At 34.5% G+C, this 20,045-nt stretch overlaps 2 protein-coding genes across 2 annotated transcripts in view; both read right to left on the minus strand.

The window, feature by feature from the left end:
• Positions 1-20,045, minus strand: part of LOC101882393 (uncharacterized) — a 771,022-nt gene that overhangs the window by 67,716 nt on the left and 683,261 nt on the right. The window lies entirely within an intron of this gene.
• The window catches only part of kcp (kielin cysteine rich BMP regulator), an 84,166-nt gene that overhangs the window by 38,186 nt on the left and 25,935 nt on the right, over positions 1-20,045 (minus strand). The window contains exons 12-28 of the mRNA XM_692402.10: positions 19,664-19,757; positions 18,511-18,593; positions 17,855-17,948; positions 16,935-17,017; positions 16,032-16,117; positions 15,838-15,928; positions 15,319-15,418; positions 12,921-13,006; positions 12,193-12,289; positions 8,970-9,110; positions 8,570-8,667; positions 7,183-7,279; positions 6,912-7,091; positions 6,522-6,604; positions 5,294-5,387; positions 5,005-5,187; positions 2,462-2,632 (exon numbers count right to left, since the gene is read on the minus strand). Of these exons, the coding sequence (XP_697494.6) occupies positions 2,462-2,632; positions 5,005-5,187; positions 5,294-5,387; positions 6,522-6,604; positions 6,912-7,091; positions 7,183-7,279; positions 8,570-8,667; positions 8,970-9,110; positions 12,193-12,289; positions 12,921-13,006; positions 15,319-15,418; positions 15,838-15,928; positions 16,032-16,117; positions 16,935-17,017; positions 17,855-17,948; positions 18,511-18,593; positions 19,664-19,757 (1,861 nt within the window). The remainder of the gene's footprint in view (positions 1-2,461; positions 2,633-5,004; positions 5,188-5,293; positions 5,388-6,521; positions 6,605-6,911; positions 7,092-7,182; positions 7,280-8,569; positions 8,668-8,969; positions 9,111-12,192; positions 12,290-12,920; positions 13,007-15,318; positions 15,419-15,837; positions 15,929-16,031; positions 16,118-16,934; positions 17,018-17,854; positions 17,949-18,510; positions 18,594-19,663; positions 19,758-20,045) is intronic.

The following is a 20,045-nucleotide window of genomic DNA, read 5'->3' on the forward strand; positions in this document are numbered from 1 at the left end:
ATGTTCATTACAGGCACGGGACGAAAAACTATTTCAAGGTTTATCAAAGTTTGGAAAAGTCAAGGCTTTAAAACTGCAAAAATTTTCTGTTAAACTGTTTCTACTGTATATGTAAAAAAATGAACATGTTTCTTAGGACTACTTTATTTAGTTTTTTAGGGCAACAATATCTCCAACAGACATAGTGTTAGTGGTCGGCACATGATTCAGCAAAAATCTGAAAAACAAATCACTTACAGATGTTACTACTTCAATGTGTTCCTTTTGCCGCCATTCATACCGAAGCGACGGCGATAATTGGTGCACCAGCAGCTTTTGACCGCTGGGTGGCACTTCAACCACAGATATTCAGCTTTGCCTTTTCACAATACTAAACAGACGGTTCTGTATGCATACCTTGGGCTCTATTTTGACGGTCCATGCGCAGAGCGCAAAACGCAGGGCGCAAACGCTTTTAGGGTGTGTCAGAACGCATTTTTGCTAATTTAAGGACGGGAAAATCCGCTTTGCGCCATGGCGCATGAGCTAAAAGGGTTGAGTTTATTTTCTTAATGAGTTATAGGTGTGTTTTAATAATAAACCAATTAGAGCCTCATCTCCCATTCCCTTTAAGAGCCAGCTGCGTCGCGCCAAGAGCGCATTTTGACGTAAAGTAAGTTCACTTTCGCTTTTGCTCTCGTGGATAGGGAAACCTTTACGCACAGACATCAATTACCCTATAAATAATTAATTTAGTTTGTTAAGCGCAAAGATTTGTTTAAAAACGATTTCTAAATTCAGTTCTAATTTCCAGCAAACGAATAAATGAACAATAATAACCAAGTGTGGTCAAAATACTGAGTTATTTCCAAATACACCTGCCATGCCCCATATGGTCTACAATTTGACAGGTGGACAAATCTAAGCTTGTGTTTAATAAAACAAATATAAATATGGATATAATAAATAATACTGCTAATAATAATAACATTATACAAAAGAATGACAAATATACAAGAGAATAACAAATTGAATGAACTGAAAAAGCCTCCCGAGATGAAGAAAGTAAGGCAGTGGTTTTTAAATCTTAATGTAGGCTATAAATTAATGTTTTGTAATATTTTAATCATTTATATTTATATCCTGTATATATCCTTATTATATATATATATATATATATATATATATATATATATATATATATATATATATATATATATATATATCCTTAAGATATTATATATTTTTCATATGTAAAGATATTTGCGTATTGCTCTGCATCTTGTTTGTAGTGTGTAAGCCAGGCACACTTTGCGCCAGACAATAGACTGACTTTGTTCTGGTCTAAAAATCAGACTATTTACAGTTTCTTAAAATAGCCACGCGCCAAAACACACCTGCTTTTTTAGACCAGAACGCCTATGGGCGCACATTTGAGCGCAAATGCATTTGCTATTTAAACAGCATGGCACAACACCTCAAAATGACCCGAGCTAAAAGTAGCAAAAGAGTATTGCGCCGCGCCTTGCGCCACATTGTGCCGGGTATATGATAGGGCCCCTTATGTGATGTGATGTGTTCAATTAAAATTTAATTTTGATTTAGTTTTCTTAGTAATAAACATGCTCTTACACTATACTGTATGTTTTAGAAAAGATACATGGTGAGAAGTGTAGCCATAGGCTGCAAAAAGCAAATATAAGAATCAAGTTATTTGGCCTTTAGTGCCCTATTAAATTGCTTTGGGGTGAAAATAATGTTTTAATTTCTTTAAACCATCATGGCAATGTTATTACCTCAAATCTTAAACGTGCTCATATGAAAAACAGCAAAGTAATATTAAGATTATCGTGCCGGTGGAGCACATCACCTGATTGTGATCTTATGATCACCTGAACTTACTTTATCAGTAGGCTATTTATTATTTATTACAGGCTATGTTACAATTATTTGACCAACTGCCACTTCATGTAAAACACAACATCCAAGCATGCTATAGACCTGAACAGTGCACTGGCTTTACTTTATATCCAAAAAAAAGAAAGATAAAGATTCCTTGTGTATTATTCAAATTCATTCATTCATTTTCTTTTCAGGTTAGTCCCTTTATTCATCGGCGGTCGTCACAGCGAAATGAACCGCCAACTTATCCAACATATGTTTTAAGCAGCGGATGCCCTTCCAGCTGCAACCCAACACTGGAAAACACCCATACACTCTCATTCACACACTTACACTCCGGACAATTTAGCTTACCCAATTCACCTATAGCACATGTCTTTGGACTTGTGGGGGAAACTGGAGCCTGGAGGAAACCCAGGCGAACTTGTGGAGAACATGCAAACTCCACACAGAAATGCCAACTGACCAAGCCGAGGGTCAAACCAGCGAGTTTCCTGCTATGAGGTGACAGCGCTACCCACTGCACCACCCCACCTTTCAAATTACAATGTATAAATATCAGCAAATGCAGATGCAGTACCATTACAGTGTGGACAGCACTGGTCCTGCACCGGGAAAGGACAGGCGATGCGCTGACACTGATTACTGTGACATGTGACTGTCCCATCACGACAAACACACGTCCTACATGAGTCTGATGGGTCTGCGAATGTAGCACCATTGGCATGTTCCCTTCCATGATACAGACAGCCTGAGAAGACACACACAGAAAGAAACATGTAATAATTACAATATTTTTCCAAATATAAGTTGCTATTTTTCTCATAATATTTGAGCTAGAAGTGCACTTGAACTCTATTTAGAAGTTCGCTAATAACGAGATGCCATTTTAAAAGATAAAACAATAAACAAAGGCACACTAAAGTAAAAAATTACAGTACAACACAAATGAAGTGTTCCTAAAGAGAAAGCGTTCTGTTATTCTGTGATGCTCCAGGCACAGACGAGTCTCTGAAGCTTCTCCAGCCTCCGGCGCCTAGACTGCAGCTAGTTGGCCCAATGACGGTGTCCACTGGTGAATGAAGCTCCACTGCATGTTCGGTCTTTTCAGTGCACAATGTTGATTTATATTAAACTTAACTCATATCTGACTCCAATTTTAGTATGAGGTGGTTTAGAATATTAATATATTTATCCTCGTTTTATCTGACTCCAATTATAAAACATTGATAAAGTTATTTTGTTTCCTTTTACATTATTTTAGATTATTTTAGATTATGATTGAATATTCTTTCGATTTGTTATTATACCTTATTCTCATTTATTCAGATTCATATAGCATCTCGAGTCTTGCACCGGCCGGGTATACAATCTCTTAATACAAGCGTGTCAGTCTTGGTCATTAAACAGAGGCGATTAACCACTCTCCTAAAGAGGCAGAACCCTACTTACTCAATTAAGGAGATTTTTATGTGGTCCCCATAGATCTGTTATCTACTAAATCAAGACAAAGTATTTTAATAATAATCGCACAGGATTATAAGTTTGTAGATGAAGGCCTAAATACCCACATTTAGTTTAGTTTCAACAATATTTTTTTTGTTCTAAATAGAAAACCCATTGTTGGCCTTTTACAGTCTAAGTATAATAGAATTAATGCCAATGTGTTAGTCGGATCTCTAACAACATCGTATAGCGTGCCACGCTGCTCCGTCTAACATGTTTTAGTCCGTTACTAACCTGTACAGTGGCTTGTAGTGCTATGGACAACAACATTTACCAGTGATAATAACACGAGGACTGTTTAAATAATTCAAAACATAACAATTTATCAGTCAGGTAAATGTGTATTATGTCAATTCATTCAGTCAATTCATAAACGATCAATACAAAACATCAAATTATCAAAGATGAATCCAAAATTAAAAGATGCATATCTGACTTCAAAATATACATAACATGGAGCGTATGCTCCATGATACGGGCTGATCTGGGTAAGCAGAATTGCGCCGAACATTTCTCAAACCTTACCTTAAGTAATCCAAGAATCCCCTCAAGGAAAGGGGTGTGTGCATAACAAAAGGCATTTGCATTTGGTGCTGCCTATAGGAAAGGCACACCCTTCACAATGGTTCAAAAGATGCCTGAAGTTATATATTTATTGTTGTGATTATGTCTATTTCTGAGGAAATGAGACCATTGTACCAGTCGCACTGACACATTTCGAATGACATCAAACATGATAGATAAAGTCACTTGGGTAAATTTAGAACATTCAGACTTTGAAATTACCATATGTGTGAGTTTGGGTGGTTGAAGTCGAGTTTTAGGAGATTCAGATGTAAATGTAAGGGGAGCTGGCTTTTCCCGCATTCCCACCTGCTGGGTTATGGAGTCAATTGTCTCTGCCTTCGGCCCATGTTTGAATTGTCAAGGACATCAAAATATTTCTTACAAGTACAGTGGATAGAAAAACTCAAATCTATATATAGAATGGAGTATATGACTGCTCAACTTCAATTGAAACTGGATATTTTTAAACAAAGATGGGCATCTGTTACTTTGCACCTAAACAGGACATAGTATTTCTAGCTCCTTTGAAATTTGTTTTTATTTACATCTAGGGTTACTTTTTTTCTATAATTTTTTTTAAATAATCGCTGCTTTCACTGAATGTCTTGCTCTGTAAAATGTTTTAATGTATAAAAATAAAGTACAATAATAATAATAATAATAATAAGAAGAAGAAGAAGAAGAAGAAGAAGAAGAATTTAATTAAAAAACAACATTTCATTCAAACCCATAGCAAATAAATGCAGTAAATCCAGAAAAGCTGACAATTTTCAAACGTTCTCTTCCTTTTTTTCCATATCTGAAATATATAAATGTAATTATTTATTTATTTCTCTCTTAATTTTACTCTAATTACTTGTATTTATTGTACATTTACATTTCTGCTGTAGTGTAGGGTCTGAGAGTAACATAATTTAAATTTTCTGTATGTCTGTACATGTGGTAGAATGGACAATAACTTTGACTAACTGACTTTGACTAAACAATTGAATAAATAAAAAGAAACTGTATATTTTTGATTAAAGATGCACTCGATGCTGTTTTTCTCACCGTCACATGTTCGACAGCACTCTTGGATTATAGGGTGGGAGCAGGTGGCAGAGGGGCAGGGCCTGCGTCGGCAGCTCGGCGTGCCATTGGTGCAAGTGCATGATTGACAGCTGTCAGTGGGATGACTGAAGCGCTGCATGTGTCTGTATGACTGTTCTTCAACAATGCAGTCAGCGGGGGGCGCTGTAAGGAAAGAGATGAACACATTTACGTCTTCAGCACATACAGTACAGTACACCAACACAAATACTCGGAAATACATAATGTGATGCATAAGTGATTGTATGACCTGGACACTGCCGACAACACTCTCCTGCCTGAACGAATGAATTATCACAATGAACTGCTGGACATCTCTTCATCAGACACTGGACATTTCCATTCTATAAAACACAAAAAAAAAAAATGCATAGTATGAGGCTGGTGTGGGTTGATAAAAACTAGTGTTCAAATGCTGGGATCACAGTGATTTTTAGTAAAATAAATAAAAAGTAAAGTATATCCTTGCTGATTTTCTTTATTTTTTCATTTCTTTAACTAAGAATCAGTTTGACCACGTCATTTAGTTTAAGACATTAGGAAAGAAAGTACTGCACATTTGGAAATAATACTATAGATATAAATGATATTGCAAAAGTTTTTTTTATTGTAAAACTTATGCAGATCTGTTGAAGTTTCGCTTTTATCGTAAATACATCAAATAAAACATGTCAGATTTGAACCAAAAATATTGAGCTTTTAATAATAACACACTAATATAAGATAATTAAATTAAAATAAATAAATAGATAAATAAATACAATAAAATAAAAATAAATTAAAAATAAAATAAATACAATTAAATAAATAAAATAAAAATAAAATTAACTGCATTAATTAAAATAAAATAAATTAAATTAGATTAAATTAAAGTAATAGGTAAATAAAATAAAATTAAACAAATAAAATATAAATAAAATAAATTTAATTAATAAAAATTAAATAAAATAAATGAGAATAAATAAGACTAAATTGAATTATCTTAAAATTAATAAATCGATAAATAAAATAAAATAAAATTAAAATTAAATAAAATTAGATTAAATTAAACGTAGTTAAACTAAAATGAAATCAAAATAAATGAATAGATAACTAAAATAAAATAAAATTAGACAATTTTTTATTAAACTAGAATAAATTAAAATATATTAAATTGTATAAATTAGATTAAATAAAATGAAATTAAATATATTAAATAAATTGAAATAGAATACAATTAGATTAAATTAGAGTAAATTAAATTAAATATAACTAAATTAATTTAATTACAATTAAAGTGAAATAAATGAATAGATAACTAAAATAAAATAAAATTTGATTAAATTAAATTAATTAAAATTACTTAAATTAAAATGTAATTAAATTAAACTAAATTAGAATAAATTAAATTAAATAAATTGATAAATTAAATAATTAATTAAATAAATAACTTTTTAAAATTAAATTAAACTAAACTGTATGAGGAAAAAGGCACTTACAGTGCAACGACACATCCTGCAATTGTCTACTGGATGGGGAAACTCCATTCCATTTGGATACTCATTGCCTGCATAATTACATCCTGATGGAGGGAAGACGACATTTATAAGTTACTAAATGAATTCAAAATGAACTTTGGACAAAAAAACACAAGCATGCAGCAATAATCAGGTGACCCTAAATACTCTCAATAAACCAAACATGCCCATGACACATTTATATGATATTCTAAGATTATTATTAATAAATTTACAGTCATAAATATTAGTTATGTTAATTCAACTGCATTTTATAGCACCTATCAAAACTCACGTTTAAGTAAAAAGCCAAAATATGCCCTTCTAATAGGAAAACATTAACACAAATTTAACAAAAAGTAATTCAAGTACCGTTGCAGTTGTTCTGGCAGCAGGTCCCGGGTCTGGGATAGTTGCAGTTTGGCTTCGGACACTCATGATTCCCACAATCCACGTGTCCATCAGTGCAAACACAATCCAAACACTGATTGCCAGGATTTGGGAACGTGTCTCCATTAGTAATGATGCGGTTATCATACTCACAGTCCTGAACTGAAGAAATTGAGCAGAGGAGACAATAACTGTTAGCAATAGCATGCAGAGCTGAGATAAAGTAATGAGAGGTCAGTTAGTGAACGTTTACCTGGAGGACAGCGAGGACAACACTCTCCAGGAGAAGTGTATGGATTAACACACGTCACTGCAGGACATGCTGGGAGAACACACCTTGTCTGACCGTCCTACACACACACACACACACACACACACACACGAAATTGTGTACATTTTCAAGTGTATCTGTCTGCAGACTGCAAGAAAGGGACGTAACATGAAGGGGCGTAACTTGTCGTAGACCCCATTGTACCATATAAGATGTCACAAAAACATGTTGTTGGCAAGAGAACATTTTTAACAAATGTTTTCATGCGATTTTTAAAAATTTATCCACAACCTATTAATTTGATATGTACTATTATATTAATTCATGCGACTCCGCTCACTGATTTCTTCGTCTGTTTTGTCATAACAGTTAGCCTACTCGAGGTCGCCCCCTGTGGTTGCAAATGACAGTACAATGGAATGCACGTCAAGCAATGGCTGTATAAAATAACACAGAAATGGACACTTCAATCTCCTGCAAAGCTCTGTAGATCAGCTTTGAGAAACTGTCAATCATGATGACACGCTCAAAATGTGGTCTCATAATGCTGGTGTGTAAACCTGAAAATTGTTTCCATAAAGCACGTATATCAACACACACTCTCATACACAAACATACTTGTTTTGGTGGTTTACGATAATTCTCCACCGTTGTAATATATTTTATCAAACTGTTATTAAAGCTGCATCCCAAATGGCACACTATACACATATGCACTTACAAACTCAACAGTATAGTATATGAATGTAGTGTCGTCCCAAACGGAACACTAACGTTTTTTTACAAAGCGGAAAGTCAAGGCGCTGCCTAGTTGACGTTTGATGGTTGCCAAATTCGTGAAATAAATGACCAAGCTATCAAATAATACCATGCCATGAGTACAACTGCATTCACCATCGGGAGGCGCTATAATCACTCTTGTATGAGATTTTTGCTTTCACAATTCAAAATAAACAAAAATAATCCAACATCAGTGCCTGATAGCTGCACTCTTTCCGATACGTGAGCAAAGCAGTGGCCATTAAGTGCGTGAAGTGTCCATCATTCCACACTTCATTTCAGAATAAAAAGAATACTTCAGTGTGAATGCACTACTTATACTATTTATACTACAAAATGGCGTAGAATGGTGCATAAGTATTTGATTTGAGACGCACCTACTGTCTTCTTAACCTAACCCTATCCCTAAACCCAACCCCAGCTCATTTGCATTTAAAGAGAGACACAACAATACAGAATATTTTTGCTTTCACCCAAACAGGGGTATTTAAGGCATGAAATGATGTTGATGAAGCTCAGACGCATATTTGAAGCCCGGTAATAAACATTCCTGAAGTGCTAATTATTATTTCTATACTTTTTTTTTTACCTGACAGGTGCACGTCACACAGGGATCCTGCGGGTCCTGGAATGATTGGCCGTTTTCATACACATACTCTCCGTATTGGCACTGGCCACAGTCACCACCTGTCATATAATTATCAATTACAATTGATCAATTAAACATGTCGTTATGGGATGCAATGTGACAGGTGTTATTAAAAAAAATAAATTTAAAAGCGCCATTGTGGGTGATGCTAAATTTAAACCATATTTTAAAAAACATACCCTTGGACAACAAAGGAATATATTACTAAATCTATATTTATCATACCAATTAATATCTAGCCTTCATGAATGCTGTCTGAAAACCATGCAGCCACATGGACAAGATGGTTTAAACATTTTCTCTATTCTTGTCTTCATCTTTTTTTTCTGTCTATCTTTACCTGTCACTATGGGCTCCAGACAGGACTCAGGAGTCGGACAGTTCAGACGGCACGTCACCTGTCCTGCCACACAAGAACACATCTGTTCACCGTCAGCCCATGTGGATCCTTCCTCATACTGATTGTTATTCCACACACAACCTACAAACACAGAAACAGAATCAACACACACACATTTAAGCATTCATCTGATCAAAAATTCAGTGAAAATTCAATGTAGAGGTATGTAAAATGTAATAGAATATATATATATATATATATTTTTTTTTTAAATAATATATTTTCTATTCTAATATGTTTTATCATTTAATTTATTACTTTGATTAAAACATTAATTTTCAGTATCATTACTGTGGTCTTCTGAAATCATTCTGCTGATTTGCTGCTCAAGAAAATAATTGTTGTATTTATTGCTTATGTTAAAACAGCTGTGTTACTATTTTCTGAAGAAACTAAAACCTATTTTCTTTTCTATTTTTATATAACATTTAAATACCAACAGTCTTTATCTATTCAATATTGTTGTTTTTTTTACTAACAATCCTTTAAATTTATATAATTTTCTAGTTTACACTTTTCTGACTATACAAATTAACACAATTTTCTATTTCAATTTTTCTATTTAAAATTTTGTTGTATGCCACATTACATTAGACTGACTAGAAATTATGAAATTAATTTAATATTTTCAATATTACTTCTACTGTTCTGATTTGTAAGCCGTAAAATTTTTATTTACTTTCAGTTCATTTTGAAAGTGTCTGACAGACTGTATGTAAAATGAGAATAAGTATGTAGAATGTAAATATAATTTTTGTTACATTATAAATGACTTCACTGTCACTTGTCATCAGTTTAGTTGAAGGTGCTGTATATAAGTTTTTGACTCTTCTAAAGCATAAAATACTACAATATGTTTGCAGATATTTAAGAAACATGCTAAGTGAACATTCTTGTTTATATGAAAAACAATGATAGAGTCAGCTATTCTGCTTTGAAAAGGTGAGTTACATGCTGGATTGTCTATCTTATCTATTCTTTTAACCCGCTTTTCACTGCCAGTTTAGCTAATTATATTTCATCACCGCAGGTTGCCTTGGTAGAAAATGGTTTATTTCATTCATTCATTCATTCATTCATTCATTCATTCATTCATTTATTCAGAGAGGCTATCAAAGTATGTGCCTGTGACTGAAATACAACCTCTGGTGGACAGTAGCAGCCTCCAAAATGAGACACAGATTCAGAGTTCCACATGAGGTTATCATTCATTCATTCATTCATTCATTCATTCATTCATTCATTCATTCATTTTCTTTTTGCTTAGTCTCTTTATTAACCCGGGGTCGCCACAGCGGAATGAACCGCCAACTTATCCAGCACACGTTTTACATAGCAGATGCCCTTCCAGCTGCAACCCAACTCTGGGAAACATCCATACACACTCATACACTATGGACAATTTAGCCAACCCAATTCACCTGTACTGCATGTTTTTGGACTGTGGGGGAAACCGGAGCAAAACTCCACACAGAATCTCCAACCAGCGACCTTCTTGCTGTGGGGCAACAGCACTACCTACTGCGCCACTGCATCACCCACATGAGGTTATTACTTATCAAATAATATAAATATTACAAACGTAAACATTAGGTGAGCAGGTTACATTGAAACCCCGTGTCCTAACAACACAAGATTTGGTGTGATAAGCAATTTGGCTGCATGACAGAAAATTAAATACAGCTATGCAGAAGCACAGACTAGTGCACTCACTCACAAAGTGGTAAGATTTATAACCTATTTAATACATATTAACCCTCTTTGACATTATTAAATGTACATGCTGAATCACTGATATGGGTTGGTTTGCACTGAGTCACAGTTCTAAAGTTCAATTTTAAAAGGTTTATTTTATTTTCCAGATCTGAGCAGAACTATTTGCTGCTGCTTTCAGTATATGGCAATAAATGTCATGTTATTGTTAGCATTTAACACTGAATAAAGCACATGAGGTGTACCTGAGGTGATCATTGTCATAGTTTTCATAGTTTAGCTGCAAGAAATAGAAGCCGTTTCTAATATAAGTAGAGAAATCTATAGGTGACATCTATAGACATATCTATAGACATAGACAATATATAGACAATCTATAGACATAGACATCTATAGGTGACACCTATAGACATAGTGACATCTATCCGCTTGTTAAGTGTGATGTCACGCGAAGCAGCTTTCGGGTCCAAGCTCTATTCAACTGAATGGGGAGACTCATGAAATGGTAATAATAAACGTTTACAAAGCGATTTAATACTTTCAAAAATCATGATCGCAATATATATTCATTCATTCATTTTCTTGTCGGCTTAGTCCCTTTATTAATCCGGGGTCGCCACAGCAGAATGAACCGCCAACTTATCCAACAAGTTTTTACGCAGCGGATGCCCTTCCAGCCGCAACCCATCTCTGGGAAACATCCACACACACATTCACACACACACAATTTAGCCTACCCAATGCACTTGTACTGCATGTCTTTGGACTGTGGGGGAAACCGGAGCACCCGGAGGAAACTCACGCGAAGGCAGGGAGAACATGCCTAGAACTGAGCCGAGGTTCGAACCAGCGACCCAGCGACCTTCTTGCTGTGAGGCGACAGCCCTTCCTACAGCGCCACTGCTTCGCCCCGCAATATATACAGTATGTCCATGCCTAATATCCGATAACCAGAAAGTGATGAATTTTTTTAGAAATTGGTAAAATTTTGGTATTTGTTATGCAGCAAGCCCAGAGATGGTTGTGTACACTATGATTTTATATAAAATTAACTTTAATGTGTGATATGAATATTAAGTGATCATAAAATAATAATTTCTCAACTCAAATGAATGCCAACTTGGACCCTGAAACAGTATTACAGTACATACGTCACCAACACATCACTACTTAACAAGCGAACAAGTGTAGGTTCGAACAAAAATAATATGAAAAATATTCCTTTTATCGTGTGCCGTTGCTTATGATTTAAATCAGCCTTTAAGCTCGATAGCCAGACTCGTAGTTTACTGTCAATCTGGCAACCTGTGCTTGTATTTGTTTTGATCCAGAAATGCAACACCTAGTTCCACCACTGGGTGTCAAACTTACATACTGCACCTTTAATAATAGTTCAAATCTAAAATATTTTATAGTATAATATTTTTATTCGATATGCTGTGTGTCTCACCTCTGCACGCTGGGCAGCATTGGTTAGGAGGCGCAGGAGTAGGAACTGGACAATTAGTAGGTGGGCATCTTTCCTGGTGACACCTTACATTCCCCCCCTTAAACAAAACACTAATGTTACACAAGAACCAACGGCTACAGTGACATCAAACCAAGCATAAGGAGACTTTAAATCTTTAAATATGCACATATGCAAATATAAATATGTACAAATTGAAATAAAGCTATCAAATATACTTGTAATATTTAGGAATTAGGCCGGTAGGTAGAGAAAGCCTGTATTTATTGACTGTTTAAATGCATAAGAAAAAAAATAATGCAGTCAGATCAAATGCATTAGTAACTACTGTACTTCTGGAAGTGGCCAAAGCTGGACAAGATCCAAACAAGTCAGAACTGGCTTACATCTGTATCTGGCACCACAAAGTTGTGATTGGATTGACAAAAAAATGACAATTTTAGACAATTTTAGACCAAATTAATACATTTTATAATTTAAAAAAAGTGATACATAACAACACAAGGACGTTTTTCTCAGTATTTCCAATTACATTTTTCTTCTGGAGAAAGTCTTAAATCTTTTAGTTTGGCTGGAATAAAAAAACTGCTTAGGTCATTATTAAAACAATTATGTTAAAAAATATGTAAAAAAAAATAATAATAAAAATAAACACTTGAGGGAAATATTTGGCTACTGCTTTTGTCTCCAGCTGTATATGAATAGTTCACCTTGCATGTACACAGGACACACGGACCACCACCAGGAGGCCTGAACTCTTCTCCATCTCCATAAATCCTTCCTTCATACTCACATGCTGCAAAACAGAAAATACATTTGACCTTTTTTTGTTATTATATGCATATCAAAGAGGTAATGAACTGGCTTTTTGCTTAATTTGTCCAGTACTCTGAGGTCCACTTATCACATCAAAACATCCCAATTTAGAACTTATATGTTACTTTCTGTCTGGTTTTGAATCTTTGAACACTGTTTGAATATATGGCAGATTGCAGACACCCTGGTATTTTTTTGCATAGAAGGCCAATTTGCACATTTAGAAAAGTTGGAAATTTGTGCAGATGAGCACTGCAGGTTAAAAATGCATAAATAACGAATGCATATCAAACAATCTGAATCAAACAGACAAAAGCAACAGTGAACATGCAATAAAAACAGTGGCTTACATGTCAAGGTCAAGGTCAAGGTAAAATTTATTGTATCCCGTAAGAAAAATTTGTTTTAGAAAAAAGGTTCTGCTGTACACAGACACCAACAAGACAACATGTAACATACATACACATTAAAATCTAATCCTAAAATACCTCCTAATATAAACACGATTCCATAAAATCAGTAATTTAAATTTTTTTTTTATAAAAATAAAGTACCATATGCCCCACTGCCCTCTGTTGTGCAAACCAATCCTGTTATCTTAGTCTTTGACCATCCTTCCTTACTTGCCCGTTGATCAACTTAATTGAAAAAGGAACAAAAGAATGTTTATATCTATTATGCTTGCACAACGGGACCCTATATCTTCTGCCAGAATTCATATTCCACTCATATTCCACAGACAGCACATGTGAAGAATCAGATAAAATCTTGTTGGCTTGTTGGATTGTGCACAACTCAAAGATGTCTTTTAGTGAACCAAGTGTCTTAATTCCCCATGATTTTTCCTGCCACTCTCATCAGGTTATTTACTTGGGTTTTCATTTTTACTGTCAGATTCCCAAACCAAACAATAATCCCATATCTTAAAATAGACTCTATTGTTGCTTTATAAAAAGTCATCATTATGCTGCTACTCACTCCAAATAATCTTAGTCTGCGTAAAAAGTGTAATCGCTGATGAATTCGTGCACAAAGACTTGACACCTGAGAGTGCCAATTAAGTTCACGATCAATATTCACTCCTAAATATTTATATGAATCAACCTGCTTAATGTCTTTATCATAAACCACAATAGAGTGTGTTTAGACATTATCGTCCTTTTGAAATTCCAGTCTCGAAATGTGCCTTGTTTTTTTTAACAAATCTGCAAAGTCTCGAATGACAAGATCTGGAGTTTATTAAAAACTAAACCATGTGACTTTTTGATGCGCATCCTTTAATTTATTCAGTAAATATGTTTCCATTGTGGCAGCATGGTGGCTAGATGGTTAGCACTTTTGCCTCACAGCAAGAAGGTTGCTGGTTTGAGTCTAGGCTGGGTCAATTGGCATTTCTTTGTGGAGTTTGCATGTTCCCCTAGGTGTTCCGGTTTCCCTCACAGTCCAAAGAGATGCGCTATAGGTGAATTAAATAAACTAAATTGGCCATAGTGTATGTGTGTGAATGAGTGTGGGTTAATGTTGTATATTCAGTTATTCATTTGTTTTCTTTTCAGCTTAGCGGATGCCCTTCCAGCTGCAGCCGTACACTGGGAAACATCTATACACACTCTTTCATACGCACACTCATAGAGTATTTATATATGTACAATTTATTTATGTACAATTTGGCTTATTCAATTCACCTATAGCTCATGTCTTTGGACTGTGTGGGAAACCGGAGCACCCGGATGAAACCCATGTGATCACGCGGAGAACATGCAAACTCCACACAGAAACGCCAACTGAACCAGCTTGATTACTGAACCGGTGGCCTTCTTGCTGTGAGGCGATCGTGCTACCCACTGCGCTGCGCGTGATGCCTGGTGTTGTATATTGTGCAACAAAAACCTTGTAATTAACTGCCGGTACATTTTCTCTTATTTTACAGACTTATTTCTCTCTATATTATTTCATACTCATTGTATTATTTTACTAAAATGTCAATAGAAATCTCTCAAACTGTCAAACTGTAGAGTTGAATTTTCAACATCAAAAGTCGACAGAGCAGAGATCAACATCCCATAATGCAATTCACAACCGTAAATAACTGAACTTGTGAATCACAAAATACGGAAACTGTTAGTTGACAGATATTTTCTACAGCAAAGCTTTTTATAAAGATTTGAGTTCTGAAAAAAAGCACAGGATGTTTTAAAGTACACTATTGACCTCTTACATTTCCAACGATCAAACTCATTCTCACTTCATGAGCACTTTAAAAGGAGAAAAGAGAGATATTAATGTACTTACTGTTACAAGTCGCGCAGCACTGAGTTGGTGGTTTTGTTGGATGAGTGCAAGTCGGAGGCGGACATGAGGATCCTGGGGGATCACATGACACTTGTCCACCCTGCATCGCAAAATGCACATTAAAACATTCATATTAGTACAGTTGAAGTACAGTTGGTCTAGATATTTTTAAGATACTAGAATTCAGCTTAAAGTGACATTTAAAGGCTTAACTAGGTTAAATAGGCAAGTAATGGTAAGCGAGTCATTGTTTAATGATGATTTGTCCTGTAGACTAATAATATTGAGCTTAAAATTGTTTAAAAAAATAGAAACTGCTTTTATTCTAGCCGAAATAAAACAAATCAGACTTTCTCCAGAAGAAAAAATATTATAGGAAATACTGTGAAAAATTCCTTGCTCTGTTAAACATGATTTGGGTTTGAGAAATATTTGAAGAAGAAAAAAATCTCAGGAGAGTTAATAATTCTGACTTCAATTGTATATATTTAGTCAAAACTTTTATTTAAAGTGACCCACCAAGCATTGACACCTCAAGCATGGATCCTGTCTGGATATGAAGGTTTGACCATCCTCGTAGACTTCACCCTCATAAACACATTCCGTACATCTAAACACAATACACACACAATAAAGGCCAAATGCAGAGTGGCTTGTGTGAAATGTCTACCTCATTTGCTCTTTTGGCTAAAAGCATGCTGGAATGTTAATACCGTGGACAACATTCTCCTGGTGGCGTGACTGGATTATAACAGGGAGTCGGCGGGCAGGGCAATCGATCACAGATAACATTACCATTCTGAAAAAGAAATAGTGTATTACAATCATCTTCAAAAAAATATATATATTTATTTATTTTTATTTATTTATAGTTATTTTATTTTATTTTAATTTTGAAACTAATTTCCTCTGAACCAATTTAAATCACAACATTTATATTAATTTGGCATATTTATTCAAAGTGATTTACAAAAAAATAAAAATATATGTGTAAAATAAAATAATAATGATCATAAAAGAAAAATAAAGTAAAATAAAAAAATCTTAAAAATTAAAATAAATTTAAGTAAAGTGAAAATATTATAAATAAAATAAAAAATGTATTAAAATTAAAAATAAATACATAAATAAAATAAAATAAAGCTAAATAAAATTCGATTTAGTTAGGTAAAGTAAAATAAAAAACAAATACAAATAATCTTAAAAATAAAAATGAAATAAAAAAGTAAAATATAAAATCTTCAAAATAAATAAAGTAAAATTAAATAAAAACAAATGAAAAATTCTTAAAAATAAATAAATGTAAGTAAAATAAAATAATATTAAAAACTAAAATATAGTCAAATAAAAACAAAAAAAATAAAAAAATTATATTTAAAATGAAATAAAATAAAAGAGTATAGTAAAATAAAAACAAAGATAAATAATCTTAAAACTAAAATAAATTTAAGTAAAATAAAAAATGTAAAAATCAAATAAAATATATAAATAAAATGAAGCTAAATAAAATAAAAATAAGTTAAGTAAGTAAATTAAAATCTTACAAATAATATAAAAATAAATAAAATAAAAAAGAAAATAAAAGAAAAGAAAAACAAATTCTTAAGCATTCTTACCTCACATCTACAGGAGCCCTCACACACTGGTCCAGATGGCAGAGGCATCCCATTTGGGACATCTAATCCATTGAGATTACATCCTGTAAGAAAAATATAATTCAAACTCTTACAAATATAAGTAGACATTTATCACACATTTCTATCTATATACTACTTTGACATAGCCATAGATTACCTTTAAAACAATTTTACCCTTACCTTTAAACCAAAGCTTACCTTTAAATACCCCTTACCTTTAAAAATGTAAATTTTTTCAGTGCATATACATATGTAAACAGATCATGTTACTTTCAAATCCTGAACTGGATGCTTTTTAAAAAAATTTTAATTCATGTCTCCATAATCGGTTCATGGTGGTTCATTCCGCTGTGGCGACCCCAGATTAATAAAGGGACTAAGCCAAAAAGAAAATTAATGATAATCTTTAATCCAAATAATTTATCCCCCTCCCCCTCCATTCTTCAGTGACATCTCTTCTCTTCTATGATTGATGTTTACCAGCATGGGGGCAGGATCAACTTGTCACTCACATAAGATCCACCGATAATAAAACCCAATCATCCAATCAATTCCACAAGAACAAAATCAAGCCCCCTCCCTCATTTGTTCAAGCTCAAGGATTTATAAATCATAACAGGAAGCTTTAAGTTCATGTTATTCATAAATTCTGCATTTATAAGGTTGTACACTACACACCATCACAAATGGGACAGCATGATCCCGGAGGTGGAGATAAAGGGTTTGTAAAAAAATAAAAATAAATAAATTAATAAATTAAATTAAATTAAATTAATTAAATTAAATTAAATTAAATTAAATTAAATTAAATTAAATTAAATTAAATTAAAAACACAATAGGAAGATTCCAGTTCAGTACATGTTATTCAATAATTATGTATTAGTAAGTATGTACACACCTTCACAAACAGGACAGCAGGATCCCGGAGGTGGAGAAGCAGGGTTTCTACATGGGACATTACAGCGTTCATGTTCACACTGGATTTTACCTTCCTTCATAGAGAAAAAAAATGACAATTAACATTAAAACACTGACAGTCAATGATACATCTAAGGCTTTGTTTACCTCTGGTATTAAGATGCATTTAGTCAATCTGCTCGTAAGTAGATGATGTAGTATGAACAGGGTCTGAAATGTTTTAAATTTGTCTTATTTTGTCAAATGTACACATTTTTTTACTAAAATAGTGGAAAACGTATTTGATCGGATTGTTTTATGAACAAAAAAACTTTATTAAACCTGTGGTTTAAAGTTAAAGACAGACCACAGCATTTAAATGGGACCTATTATGCCTCTTTTTACAAAATGAAAATTAAGTCTCTGAGGTCCTCAGAGTGTGTACATGAAGTAGAGACAAACACTCACCCCCTCTGATAAATTAGCAAAGTGTTCAAAAAATGAAAAAGAGATGGATTAAAACACCAGATGAACACAGAAATTTGTCTCCGTCTGCTTGCAATCTTTTATAGCTAAAATGCATCTTAATACCAAATGAAACAAGGCCTAAAAATGCTAATCAATCTGTAATGTGATCAGTATCTGATGATGACCCACTGTGCAGGTACAGGTTGAGCAGTGGTCGCTTGGATGCCTCCACTGAGAGCCATGCAGATGCCACACATTTTCCTGAACACAACCTTTAGATCAAACAGAAGACAATGAGATCATCTAAAATTAGACAATTCCAGCATTATGGATGTGACATCTCAAAGCAAGTTCACAGGGAAAGTGTATGTTAACATTATATTGAAACATCTGCTTATATTTTCCAAAACAACTAACCACAGAGTTCTACCCAATTTACCTATAGCGCATGTCTTTGGACTGTGGGGAAAATCGGAGCACCCGGAGAAAACCCATGCCAACACAGGGAGAACATGCAAACTCCACACAGAAATGCCAACTGACCCAGCTGGAACTCGAACCAGCGACCTTCTTGCTGTGAGGTGACAGTGCTAACTACTGAGCCAATGTGCCGCCCCTCAGTGGATTCATTTTCACAAATTTACTGTTTACCTCAAGACTAACAATCTGCGCCGGCAAAATTAACAGTAATGTATGGGATCATGCAGGCTTAAAGGGTCATGACACCCCCCACTTTCGGTTCAGGTCTACCTCAGAAGTTTTTCAAAAGATGCATCATAATGGGGGTGGAGCTCCGCGAGCAAAGGGCAGGAGTGGGCGTGGCCAGCAGGGGAGAAGAAGGGCAGTCGGCTCACAAAATGAGACGCATGATTTTACAATTTACAAAGTTAAAATGCAAAGAAATAAACAGTTATTTAACGCCCTGCTATATTTGTTATTAATAATTTCATATACAGATAACCACAATTTATATCATTATAAAGATAATCGTGTTCATATAAACACTATAAATGAGGACTTCTCCCTCAATCCTCGGGTCTGAATGCAGACTCAGAGCAGCAGGTCTCTTGCCCTGTCTATTTTAACCATTAGCCCTGTTGGTAATCTGGAGGATTTAGGCAAACACAGCAGCACAGCGATGTGTCTAAATGTGAACGAACTCCTGATAAAACACAACGTCCACCATTCTCCAATTCTCATACTGCTCTCCTGACAAAAATGCTTGCTGCACACAAACAGCTTTGCTATATCGGCCCTGACAGCATCACGGGGAAAACCATGCAACAAACCCTGTGGATCATGGAAACAAAAACATACGAGCCTTTATGAACACCGCACTCACTTCGACACCGGGGACAGCACTGTCCTCCTACAGTCTCCAGCAGAGTACAGGGAAGTTCAGGACACAACTCAGGGTTACACACTATATTCCCAGCCTAAAAAGAGATCAAGAGAACACACACACACACACGTGCACATACACGCACACACGCACACACACGCGCACGCACGCACGCGCACGCACGCACACACACACACACACACACACACACACACACACACACACACACACACACACACACACACAATATCTGCTCAATTACAGCTGGTTTCAAAGGTAAAGCTTTAATAACTTACTTGTTAACCTTAAGCTTTAAAGGGGACCTATTATGCATATTTATTTATTATGTAAAATAAGTATCTGATGGCCCTAGAGTGTGTAT

The sequence above is a fragment of the Danio rerio genome, chromosome 18, assembly GCF_049306965.1.
Source record: "Danio rerio strain Tuebingen ecotype United States chromosome 18, GRCz12tu, whole genome shotgun sequence".
Lineage (NCBI taxonomy): Eukaryota > Metazoa > Chordata > Actinopteri > Cypriniformes > Danionidae > Danio > Danio rerio.